This window comes from Stylophora pistillata, chromosome 10 (assembly GCF_964205215.1).
Source record: "Stylophora pistillata chromosome 10, jaStyPist1.2, whole genome shotgun sequence".
Taxonomy (NCBI): domain Eukaryota; kingdom Metazoa; phylum Cnidaria; class Anthozoa; order Scleractinia; family Pocilloporidae; genus Stylophora; species Stylophora pistillata.
Genome location: NC_142528.1, coordinates 10,443,776 through 10,457,047, shown reverse-complemented (window position 1 = coordinate 10,457,047; position 13,272 = coordinate 10,443,776). Strand labels below are relative to the sequence as shown.

General features: G+C 39.6%; 1 protein-coding gene and 1 pseudogene across 1 annotated transcript in view; one reads left to right on the top strand and one right to left on the bottom strand.

The window, feature by feature from the left end:
- Window positions 1-3,965, top strand: part of LOC111321651 (G protein-activated inward rectifier potassium channel 4) — a 4,090-nt gene extending 125 nt beyond the window's left edge. The window contains exons 1-2 of the mRNA XM_022924590.2: window positions 1-496; window positions 1,049-3,965. The exon at window positions 1-496 is cut by the window's left edge and continues 125 nt beyond it. Coding sequence (XP_022780325.2) covers window positions 53-496; window positions 1,049-1,798 — 1,194 coding nt within the window. The 5' untranslated portion in view covers window positions 1-52 and the 3' untranslated portion in view covers window positions 1,799-3,965. The remainder of the gene's footprint in view (window positions 497-1,048) is intronic.
- A 374-nt stretch (window positions 3,966-4,339) lies between these two features.
- On the bottom strand, window positions 4,340-12,981 carry LOC111321633 (uncharacterized; annotated as a pseudogene).
- Window positions 12,982-13,272: the final 291 nt, after the last annotated feature.

Genomic DNA, 13,272 nt, shown 5'->3' with positions numbered 1-13,272 from the left:
TTAATTTTGTACGAATCTTCTCTCCTGTTTCGATATCACTGAAGGCAATAGTATGACAGAAAACTCAAATTTCGGGCAACGATCGGGCTCGATTGAGGCTAATGAGACTGATGAGTCTTTCGTTAGGATAGAACCGGTCTCCTCCACCAATCTAGTGAGCATGCGAGCGTCGAAAAATCAAGCAAATAGCACATCGTTTTCTCTACATCCGACGCGTTCATCACCGACTTTCGATGAGCACACTCGACTCTTTCACAATCGTTCTTCGAGTAAGAAGCGTTTGGTCGGTAAAAATGGATCTCTCAAAGTGTCGGCCAGAAATGTACCGCGTAAAACCAAGCTGTACTTCGCCGACTTGTTCACCACAGTGATCGATCTTCACTGGCCATGGGTGATTTTGATATTCTGCGGGTCTTATGTACTGTCATGGCTGTTGTTCGCCCTGCTTTGGTGGCTGATTGTCGCAATAAGGGGACCCTCAGTTTGTGTCACGGAGGTGAATTTACGAATCAACTCATCTGTAGTTTTTCTGTTGTTTTATGATTTGTGGAAAAAATGTAGGAGAGATGTTCGTGTGTGAATGCGTGACATTATTTGAAATTGTATGACTGCGTGATGTGTTTTCGGTTTCAGACAGTATATGTGTAGATGGGTAACTTGTAAAAAGGGGTCTTTGAACAAATGAAGAGCTGAGGAAGGGTGGTTGGTGGACCTTTTTTTTGAAAAGTTGGCTATCTTGATAATTTTCCCTTATTCTACTTATATCTGGAACATTTTTTTCTAAAATGATGAACGAACTCCTAAGAATCATAGATAGCAGGTGCAAATCCTTACAACTGAAATAGTCCTGTGAAGAGGAGGAAAAACCTTGAACAAATTACTAAGGCCTAGCATCGACTTTTTTTCTTCTTGTCGATTGAAAATATGTTTTTCAGGTTTATGCACTTAGTTTAGTTTTCATTTTCACAAAATTAACAGGATGGTATATAAATGTTACCTAAATATTAAAATGATATAATTCATACCGGTATCTGTTTTTTTTTTCCAGGTTTATGATTGGCCTTCTGCCTTCCTGTTTTCTATTGAAACTGAGCAAACCATTGGCTATGGAACCAGAGCAATCACAACAAAGTGTCCAGAGGCTGCCATCATGTTACAGATACAATCTCTGATTGGTTTGGTTTTGGATGCTTTTTTGCTTGGTTTGACATTTGCAAAACTATCCCAGCCTCGTGAACGTATGAAGACTGTGATGTTTTCAGAGAATGCAGTGATTGCGCCAAGGGATGGGAAACTGTGTTTGATGTTCAGGGTTGGAGATATTCGCAAAAGCCAAATTGTTGATGCTTCAATAAGAATGCAGTTATTTCGGAAGTGGACAACCTCAGAAGGAAAAGAAATCCCATTTTATCAGGAGGATCTCAGAGTGTGTTATGACTGGCAAAACCCTCAGAATGACTTCAGGAATGAGTTATTTCTTTTGCTTCCAATGGTAATATTTCATGTCATTGATGAAAAAAGCCCTTTTTTTCTGATCACGCCTGATCAGCTTAAGGAATCAGATTATGAAATTGTTGTCATTTTGGATGGAATAGTTGAACATACAGGAATGAATACTCAGCCCAAGACTTCTTACACCAGTGATGAGATCTTGTGGGGCTATGACTTTCTGAATGTCATCAATCGAAACTTTCTGGAGAATGGCAAATACTTTGTAGATTTTTCCAAGTTTAATGAGATCTGCAATGTTGAAATACCATTGTGCTCTCCCAAAGAATTTTATGAAATGCAACATTAAATTTGTGCTTCTCATTAGGATGATGCAGAAATCATTTGGTTTTACGTCGTAATCCAAGCTGAGGAAAATTTAACCAAAATTGTTTTACCTGAGGATGTTGCTGCTGTATGTCACACAGATCCAAAGATACATTGGTAAAAAAATGCAGTGTATGATGCATGGAGTTTCATGAAAGCAATTTACCTTGTCAGCAAAGAGAGGGTTGATACTTAATACAGAGCAGCCACTATTAACACCTTATGTAGATTATATAGCTGATGAGAAGATGCAGAAAATATTTATCCATCAAACCATAGTGAATTAGTAATACAGCTTTATTTATTGTCTTATATAATGCCCAAGAAAAATTTCTACAAGTGGGATTTTATCACTGATCTACATTGCCCTTCCCTTTGATTGTGAATGATGATTTAGAGCAGTTTTCAATTGAGGGTCAAAAAATTAAAACTTACATTATCACAATGGCCAGGCAGAGAAAAGATTGACATCATCACTGGCGATGAGAACTGAAAGTAAAGACTGGCAAAGTGCTTGAAATGTAGAAACAATAGAAACCAAGCTGCACTTAGGTTTAGTTTTACATCTGATTTGATGGTGGGTCAAGGTGATTGCAAAGTTAATCAAGAGAAAACTAATATACAAAAATGTTATATTCAGTGACTATCCTTGCCCAAAAAAATCTAAAGGTGGGAATTATTTCATAATTATGAAGTAGAATTATTACTTAAAAAGTCTTTTAAAAAAATTCCCGAAACTTGAGCATTCTCTTCCCATTAGGTCTAATGTCTAAGTAATGAGCAGTAAAGCCTGCTAGATTCAAGCAAGGGAGCAAAACAAGTGTACCAGAGGTGTGTCGTGGGATAAGCCAGAGCCCTTGTGACCTCCACTGCTTGTCACCCTGAAACACACTCTCCTCGCTGCTTGTGTTGCGGTGCTAACAAGGGCGTGCTCACAGGTTATGTAAATGTAAGAGAAATATCTAAGAAAATGAAGCCTCCTACTGAAGAATGTAAAGGTGTTCCTGAAGCATGGTAGATCAGAGGATTTACTGGCTACCACACAGAATTTTCAGGCTAAATTCAGTCTATTCGCTCCGACGAAGGGCTAACACTCGAAACGTCAGCTTTTGTAATCATTACGGTGGCCAATTTAACATTTCAACTTTGTTGATATATCCAAATTATTTCGTTACCCCCACCGACGCAGCCCCAAACAGTTTCTTTCGAAACTATCAGCCTTTATAAATTTTGATGACCTGAGTTACTATTTTCAATACCTGGAAAAAATTATCCTGGGCTGTTATTTATTTATAACACTTTTCTCAAGTTTCTTTATCTTTTCATGAAAACCTTGCAGTGGTGTTACTTTACTGCTATCACATATTTTGACTTAGCCTTAAATAAAAATAAAGAAATGATTCTTGCTGGGGAGTTGCTACTTAAGAAATTGCAGATAAAAAGCATTAAAAAATTCAGGTTTTGTTGGGATTGAAACCTGTGCTGCCCAGATACTAGTATAGTTACATCTCAATAGTAAAAAAGTCCCGATAATAAAAAGTCAGGATAATTGAAAGTTAGGAATGGATAATCAAAAATATGGATAAAAATGTTCTTAGATAATGTGACCAGAGAAGCAAGTCCCAATAATCGAGGTCCAGATAATCAAGGTTTGACTGTAATGTTTATGTAGTAGGCAGGGATCTGAATTCCAACAAAGTTTGAGTTTTCTCAGGCTTCTTTTTTGTGATTTCCTCAGTTGCAACCCTCTAGTAAGGATCTTTTCTTTACTTCCATGTCTTTATTGACCTAAAAGTTTTATATCACAATAGTAATGTTTTTTTCAAATTGCAACAGTTAAGTTGACAAAGAGTATTTTTTTTTCAAATAAGACACGTTGCAAGGCACAATAAGAAAAATGTTGTTCTTAAAATACCTTGTTTTGGCATAATTCTAGTTAATTATATAGTTTATATACATTGTGTATGATTAAGTTTTGTGCATGATAGTTTTTTAGACCTCAATAAATTATGTTTTGTGAGGTCACTTTTTTTATGAAGAGATGTTATTTTCCTTGGAATTTCTACAATTTTTCGTCATCTAAAATAATTTCACTTTTGGATGTCAGATGAATTAAAACATGCCAAAGAGGATAATTTGATTTTATCTTACATACAGACTGAAGTTACAGTTGTTGAGGAGTAAAGTGAGATTCAGTCACTGACAGAATTATGGCATCAAACAAGTTGTGAAAATACAGTAAGACGCGTGTTGCACCATTTAAAATGAGTGACGTGGGCAAAGATTGTTCCACTTCACCCCACCCATCACAAAAATAACCTTTGCATGTCTATGTTCCTGTAGTGTCCATCAAAGCTTTTCTAAACCTAGTTGTTCAACTACACCAATGATGTCTTGCATGCTTGGTCTTGCTTTGGGATCTTGTTGTAGACACTTCCTAATGAGGGCTCAAAGCATGCCATTTGTCACTAAGGCAACTTGCACGTCACGGTTTTCAGGGTCTGGTAATTGTCGGACGCAAATCTCAAAGGAGAGCACCGAAACTGTACACATCAACCTAACCACACAAACAAAATAATTGATTAAAAAAATTAGGTTCTGTTTCCACATAAAGACCAAAGTTTTTTCTCTTCAGATGTGTAAAAAGGCTTGAGTCTGCTATATTTTTTGGGTTTTAAACAGCAGCATATTCTATTAAGCTTGACAAGTACATTCTTTTTCATCTCATGCTTTACTGCAGGGACATAAACAACTTTGTTAATCTTAAGAGTTTGCAGGACTAAATTCCATATGTACTTGCACTAAAGCTCCAGCTCTTTAAGAGTTTCATGTATTTCCATGGTAGGGGGATCCAACAAGTAATCCTAAGAGAAGTGGCTTCAGTTTCTCTCAGAGACTACGGTTTTTTCATCACTTTCCACTGACAAAGGATGATAAACATCTTTCTTTTTATTGATGACCAAATTTGGAATTTAACATCAATCTTTTGCTTTTGCCGCACAGTGGCTTCAGAGTTGAAGAGACATGTACCTGTTTGATTTTAAGAGTGCTTACCCCTAGAACTGACTGACCAGATTGGTCAATCATCATCATGTTTATTTGTTCAAGCAGGTTGAATTTATTGGCAACTGTATAAGCTAATGTGGACCTGCTGTTTTCCCACCCAACCCACCCCAGGGGAGGACATCCAGCACACAGTAATCTCGTGCGTGGGAAATTAACGTCTCTTACCCCTTACCCTCTAAGAGACGGGACCTCCGGCTTTACGTCCTATCCGAGAAGACGAAACAATGTGAGTGAAGTGTCTTGCTTAAGGACTCAACGTTAAGCCCAGCCAGGACTTGAACCCGGGCCGTTTAACCCAGAGTCCAGCGCACTGACCACTGGACTGAAAGAGGATACAGGAAGGAAACTGGCTTATCTTGCTAACTGTTTCATTAAAAGGCAAGATAATTCAAATAAATGTACCAGCCTGGCCATCCAACTCTAACCAACGGTAAGCACCCTGGGGTAGGGCCTAGCTTGTCAAACTTTCTCGTTCAATAGGATCAGAATCTAAATTTAAATGTCTAATCTGCAAAAGGCGATACAGCCGATCTTTAACAGATATACCCACCCATCCCATCCCATTCCAGGGGATGGCATCCACCACACAGTAATCTCGTGTGTGGGATATTAACGTCTCCTACCCCTAACCCTGCAGGAGACAGGACCTACGGTTTATTCGTCCTTATCCGAGAAGACTAGAGTATCTATCCATTTCTTGATGTTATAGGAAGGTAGCACCTTCTCCTCAGTTATTTTAAGACCCTGAGTGCTGGTTTGGCTAGGGCTTGAACCCTCGACCTCCCGCACAACAGTCCGGCGCTCTACCAATTGGGCTAACCAGGAGGCGGTTAAGAAGTTAATAAAGGCTGATAGTTTCGAAAGAAACTGTTTGGGGCTGCGTCGGTGGGAGTAACGAAATAACTTGGATATATCAACAAAGTTGAAATGGTAAATTGGCCACCGTAATGATTACAAAAGCTGACGTTTCGAACGTTAGCCCTTCGTCGGAGCGAATAGAGGAATTGTGGGTTGTGTGTGCTTTTAAAGGCAGAAAATGGAGCTACGTTATTGGTGGGTGCATGGCAACGAGAAAAACATGAATAAATTAGTGGAATGAAAAGCGTTCATTGATCCCTGTGGGATTTAGACTGCCGGTTTGAAAGATGAGCTTTTGTTCAAGATTTTTACGGCTTTCCGTGCCACCTAAGTGCAAGGAAAGACCGCAGATTGCCATATGTTGCTTAGAATGATTGGGTGAATTAAAATGTCTAGCGACTGGTTTCGATGTGTCCTTGTCATTCCTTTCCACGTCTCGAAGGTGTTCTCGGAATCGGTCACCTAGTCTTCTGCCTGTTTCGCCGATGTATATCTTTTTGCAATAAGTGCAAGTTATGCAATAGATTACATTAGCGGAGGTGCACGTGAAGTGATCGGTGATCTTAATGGATCGTTTAGGTCCCGATATTTTATCAGTGTTGTGAATGAAAGGACACGTTTTGCATCGTGCACGAGCGCATTTAAAAGTGCCTGGTTGCTCATTAGTCTGAAAAGAACTTCTGACCAAAAAATTGCCTAAGTTTTTGTCGCGTTTGAATGAAATGAGCGGAGGCTGCGAAAAGATAGTGCCTGTCTCTGGATCGTTTTGAAGTAATTTGAAGTTTTTAAGAATGATGGATTTAACTGAGTGGTTGTGAGGGTGAAACGTGAGAGTGAATGGAATGCGGTCGGAATCTTCCTTATGCGACGTTTGTAGTGCTGAATGTCGATCAATAAGTTGAGCGCGGTGGTAACCCGCTTGAACGACGGAAACAGGGTAACCACGTTCATCGAAGAACTGGCACATTGACTCTGATTTGTGGTGAAAATCAGAGTCATTACTACATAAACGACGAAGTCTTAGAAACTGAGAAAAAGGAATGGAATTCTTAACGTGAGATGGATGACAAGACGAATATAACAAGTAATTATGCGAGTCTGTAGGTTTGTAATACACACTAGTGCATAAACCGTTACCTTCAATTGAAACTTTGACGTCTAAGAAGGATAAAGAATTGTCAGAAATTTCCCAAGTATATTTCAGAGCCGGGTGAAAAGAATTGACTGCAGTTATGAATTGAGTGAGCTCCTCTCTGGTAGAGGAGGTAGCGCCGATACAGTCGTCGATGTAGCGACCGTAGAGTTCAGGTTTGGACCCGTTGTATTGGCTGAAAAATTGGTGTTCGACAAAACCTACAAAAGAAGTTAAGAAGTTAGTCTATTTAAATGGTTGTACATAACTGTTGAAGCAAATTGAAATAGGGAAACATTACATAGATTAAATGTACCTTCACAGTTTGGTTAACAGTGAGTGCTTCAGGTGCACTGTAAATTGGAGTACCAGGACAAGCTGTAGAGACCTGCCTCAAAAAATTGGCAGCGCCATAATCAGACACTTTGGCTCGCCATTGGTTAGCTTGTTGCCAAAGCAACACATTGGCACTATTGATATCCCGGTGAATAATAGGACATAGCTGTTTATTATGAAGGTAGTTTAGTGCTCGAGACTCATCCAGAGAAATAACCGACGATTCAATTGCAGAAAGGGGTCTCTCCTCTAAAAGGTTTCGCGGACTTGTTTCCATAAGCTCAGTCACAAACAAAGGGTTTTCTCCATCATTTGTCGCTCCAGTGAACTGGAGCAAACAAGGGTGGCGACATCTTGAGGCAATGTCCATTTCTCGCTCAAAAAATCGCTTATAAAGGGGGGAAAGAATTATCTCATGGAGCTGTTTCACGGCGACAGCACAGCCACAGTACCGGCCTTCAAAAACAGTTCCCCAGCCTCCTGTGCCGAGCGCTTCGTCTGTGACTTGTATTTGATCACGTGAAATGACCCAGTCAGGAGCCTTTTGACGTGAAGGTTCACTTTGCACTCGCTGAATTGCTGAAAGAGAAATATCCAGTTCGTTTACGTTTTCTTTTTCCCTGCGCTGTCTTTCTAAGGAAGAAATTTCTTCATCTTTCTCTTGTAGTTGCCCTTGAACATTTGTCAACTGCTGTGTCCTTTCCATGAGTTGTCCATCCCTTTCCTGTACTTGCTGATTAAACTCTTCTTCCTTTTCTGTCAGCTGCTCTAGCTTTTAGGCTATTAGCCAGGTCTTGGAAATCAATAACCTCGCCAACCTTTGCCTGTAATTTTCCTTGGACTCCCAGCATATTAATCAACTGCTTCATCATCTCTCCCAGTTGTTCATCTCTCTCAATTAACTGCCCTTTGACATTTGTTAATTGCTGTGTCATTTCTCTCAGAAGTCCATCTCTCTCTTGTAGCTGTCCTTCAACATTTGTCAACTGCGGTGCCTTCACTCTCAGTTGTCTATCTTTCCCTTGTAGCTGTCCTTCAACATTTGTCACCTGCTGTGCTTTCGCTCTCAGTTGTCCATCTCTCTCTAGTAGCTGTTCTCCAACCTTTGTCAACTGCTGTGCTTTCGCTCTCAGTTGTCCATCTCTCTTTAGTAGCTGTTCTCCAACCTTTGTGAACTGCTGAGTCAACTCTCTCAGTTGCCCTTCTCTCTCCTGTAGCCGTCCTTCAACGTTTATCAACTGTTGTGTCTTTTCTCTCAATTGTCCGTCTCTCTCTTTTAGCTGTTCTTCAACATTTGTGAACTGCTGCGTCAACTCTCACAGTTGTCCGTCTCTCTTTTGCAGCTTTTCTTTTTCTGTCAGCTGCTTTTCTAATTTACTTAATTGGTCTTGCAAATAAGGGACCGCGTCAACTTTTTCCCTTAATTCTCCTTCGATTTTTGTAAATTCCGGTGTCATTGCTCGTAATTCTGCATTTTTCCATTGTAGCTTCTATTCGACCTTTGTCAACTGATTTGTTCTCTCCATCAGTCGTTCACCTTTCTCTCTTAACTGCCTATGGACATATTTCATATTCCGCGTCAACTGCGCTAATTGTTCTATGAGAAATGAAGATAGCCGTTTTCTCTTTAAAACTAATAGTTATACCGAGAGAAACAGAATATCATTACATAGTTTTCGGTAATAATCATAACCATTACAATTTTTCTGACGGAAATGTGATTAATGCATTAGCTGCTTTTTTTCCCCCCATTAATTATTCTGTAGAGTTGCGATCGGACAGCATAATCGGACTTTTGGCTGTTATTGGGCACCTGTGATCGAAAAATTAAACCAACCAATCGCACTAAGTTCACTCAGCTGAATCCACCAATCACAGAAATGATAACAATAGGCATAGCAACCACTACGTACCCTACAAAACTGGGGAATTTCTGCAACGAAGGAGTTTTTTTTACTTTTGGCAATGTTTCTATTGGATATATTTTCGCCAAATAAATGTGTTTTTTCAGAAACTGTAATGGTTATGATTATTTGGTAATAGGACTTTATGTCGTCGTGTCGTCATGTCGGGCTGTAAATACTCGTGATTGACTAATCAGACTTCCGCTTCGTAGTCGTCCGATTTTGTAATCACTCGCATGATCAATTACAGACCGAATTTGATTGCAGTTAGTCCTATTACTATTATAAATCCCGCAGAATTCATTTGGATTTTAGACTCAGGAAACCTGGATGTACTGACTTTAGTGTTTTACCTGGATGATTTAATTGTTCAGTCTTGTTTTTTCTTGTTCCTTTCTGGTTATATCCATGGTCTGGCTTTAGGTTAAAAAATTAAAATTACGAATCTATTACTTTTCTTGTTAGAGGTCCATTTTCCCGTTTTGTTATGACGTTCTACTGAAAAATTATGTCCTCTACTGACAACACTTCAAATACAGCATTTAGCTTTTCTTCTTCCTCCATGTACCATGAGGGAAGCAGCCAATCTGTATATAAAATACTTTTTGCCTAATCACGTAAAGATGTCACCTGACAGCTTACCAGCAGAGCTCGTCTCGTTGATCTTCATTTAAAATACTCCTCTTCAAAAATTTGTTTGTTAGATCCTAACCTGGTATGTTCTTCATTGTAGTCTCCTCTTGAGAGTTCTCAATTCGGTGGTCTTGCGTTCCAGGACAAAGTCCTCCATCTCTTTTTTTGCAACTTTCGCTTGCAAGCATTTCATCCTGAGTGAAAATGAAGAAGATATCAGACTACTTAGAGTATACCGCAGCAATTTTTAAAAAGCACCTCATACTAGTTGCAACCAGCATTCCTGTCAATTTTCACATCAATTGTCTCCTGCCTCGTCTCAGATTTGTGACTGTCCAGCACTAGTTTGCTTACTCAGATTATTATAGACTCAACGAATTTGTCATTTTAAAATTCCATAGAAGTTGCCTTAGGAATTGAAGCTTTAAAATTTGATGATTCTTGAAAAAACTTAATACTAGTCTTGAATGGTAACCGTTCAAAGAAAAAAAAATGAGCTTTTTTTAGTTACGTTTGGACAAACAGACAAAGTGATAGCCCAGTCGTTAAAAGTTGTATGTTGCCCGCACCATTTGGAAAGTGAAAATGGGGCCAGCTTAGCAGTAGGAGCTGCATGTACAGTTATATCATGACATAAACATGCAAACAAATGACGCAGATAGTTTTTAGTCAGGTGAAGCCGAAAAAATAATAAAATAAAGCCAAACTGCAACAGTCGATACCTAAGACTGATACATGATAATTTTCACGCGAGCATAATTCGAATGGCTGAAATAATTTCTTAAATCAGTCCAATTGGATGAACTATCAGATCTCTTATTAACGCATGCAGCATAAAAAGCCTTCAATAGAAACTGCTCTTAGAGTAGCTTTTTTAGGCTGTCACAATTAACATTCCAATGGATTGTACCATATCGAGATGGTTTAGAAATCATCAAAGCAGTAGATGGGGTAACCAGCAGAATGGGCGTAATTTTTTTTGCGTTTTTCAGTAGAACGGAGCCTTCTAGCAAGCGCGAGGCGGCGCGAAGTGAGAATCAAGAGTGGAGGAGCGCAAGAAAAAAAAAATAATAACGAGCGTGAAATAATAAATGAATTGGTTAATGTGATGATTTTAAAGAATCATAAACTAAACTTTCTTACATTTCTGACATCGATTTCCATGGCACTCAGGATACTTCGGGCCTCGTCAGTATCACAGCAGTCCATTACTGTTCGACCATTGTTGTTTTTAAGCTTTTTGTCAGCACCGAAAAGTAACAACAAGTCCACTACCTCTCTCCAAATTTCTTCTTGCCCTGGTCTTGGCTTAAAAGCTACAGCTAAATGTAGAGGGGAGTTTCCCTCGATGTTCATGGCATTCACATCACAACCTGCATGTAAAATTAGCCTCATGGTCTCAACACAGAAAGGCTTCAACAAGTCGCTGCGCGGCGGGGTTCTGTTCTCACGAACGTATGAGCTAGATACTATATATGGAGTTCCACACAGCCACACAGCCAAGTGCAGTAATGTATTCTCATTACAGGTGCGAGCGTTTGAACTCAAAAGTCTTTGAAGAGAGTCAGTCATAGCTGCAGTTTCACGATGATTCTGTTCTGAAAAAGGGATTTTTGGTGTATAGCATTAAAAGATACAGAGCTTGATAAAGCATTTTTTCGAGTTCCTCATTTTCAGTCTCCTTCTCCAATACCCTCGTAACTGTCTCTCTTCTTTCCACAACTTTTTCAAACAACTCTCTTATGGCTGTAATGTCCTTTGGTCTCATAATATCACCGTCTTGCATCTCTGATTTGCATGCCTCTGTTGTAGAGCGCTTTCAAGGCTGGATATTTCAAGCATTTTTAGGTTTGCCTTTTGTTTTATGAAGTCTCGCCTTTTCGCCCCTACGTGCTATTTTGATGAATCTATAGTTTTGATCATTTATTTTTAGTGTGTGCTTGAACTTGGCTCAGCACTTACCGTGCTAGACATTTTAATCTCTTGTTATGGTTGAGGATAACTAGTTTGCTAGGTGGTCATGTTTGAGTTGGTAAAACTGACCTTGAGTCTTACCCACACTGAACATCCTGTTTTGGAAATTCCCACGGTTAGCTAACCCAAACATGTCTGTGATTTTTGTATTTAATACTGGAGCACTCCTTGCTGAAAGTTGTAGAAAATAAGCAGTGGAACAGGAGAGAGAAAATTAGCTGTAGTAGAAGCAGCAGTTTAGGAGAATAAAGAAGAAAATTACAGAGTCTCAGTACCTCTTGTTAATTTGCCAAGCGAGTGGTAAAACCCCTACAACACCTCTATGAAATCATCCACGCTCATCAGTACAAGGTCAGAGAATTTCCGGGTTTTATCCAAGAACGCCCACAACCAACCAGAGGAACGTGAGCCCCCAGAGTCAGCTCTCTGACGCCTATTTTTATACTCCGAAAAATCCTCAAACCTCAAAAGTCTCGTCATGATGAAAAGTCCCTCCATTTTGATGGCTTCATCATCTCCTATCAACTTGAGAACGAGTTCCTCGACAGTTTGACTCTCCTCCCTACCAATCCACATCTCTTTTAAGAACGGATGCATCGGGTCCTCAAATCTCGCCTCCATTCCGCGTTTCATGTAAGTTAATGATTTTTTAGCGTCATAAGCAACATCATTACTAGCAATGCAGGCACCAAGAAGTTCCAGAGCATCAATTCTTTGCTCCTTTGAACAGTCTGGTCTTTTGATAAAATACTCCACCACTTCAATTTTGCAATGAAAACAGGCTTCGAATAGTGGCGTTACACCCTTATCATTTTGATTTTGTTCCGCTCTTAGAGAAAGCAGTTTGTCAACTACATCAACGTGTCCCATTCTGGCAGCATAGTGAAGACATGTGTCGCGGTTAATTGAGTCTTGTAGCTCTATATCTGCACCATGTTCGATGAGATAAGAGGCGATATCCAGGTAGCAACCGTGGCATGCCATCATTAGAGGAGTTCTTACCTCGGAAATATGGTATTTAAACGTCCCTACTTGGGCGTCAACGTTTGCATTACGTTCAATCAGCAGTTTCGCAACATCAAGATGGCCTCCAGTAGCAGCGGCGAATAACGGTGAACAAAGCTCCACAGTTTCGCCTTCGATTGTAAGTGTTTCTCGAGCTTCGATGTCGGCTTCATTTTCTTCGAGAATTTCCTTTACAGAACCCAGGCAGCTGTTACGAGCATCACTATCAAGATCAAAGCGGGATGAAGATTTACCCATCTTAAATTAAAACACCGCGAAACCTTTCGTTTCTCCTATGCTACGCTTGAAAGATCTCATTGGGTTCAACTCAAAATTTGTAAAAAGATAAGTCTTGTTAAACTTCTTTTATTTTCCGACGCGTTTCGTCTAACTGTCGTAGACTTCAGGGAGTTTTACAAGTATAACTAAACGCCTGTATTTATAAGCCAAAGTTAAGGGGGCCGATGACCATAAAGGCTGGACCGGACTTACGAACAGGAACAGGCAAACTTGTGAAAAATTTAAAACGTGTAAGGCAAGGTGAGAAAA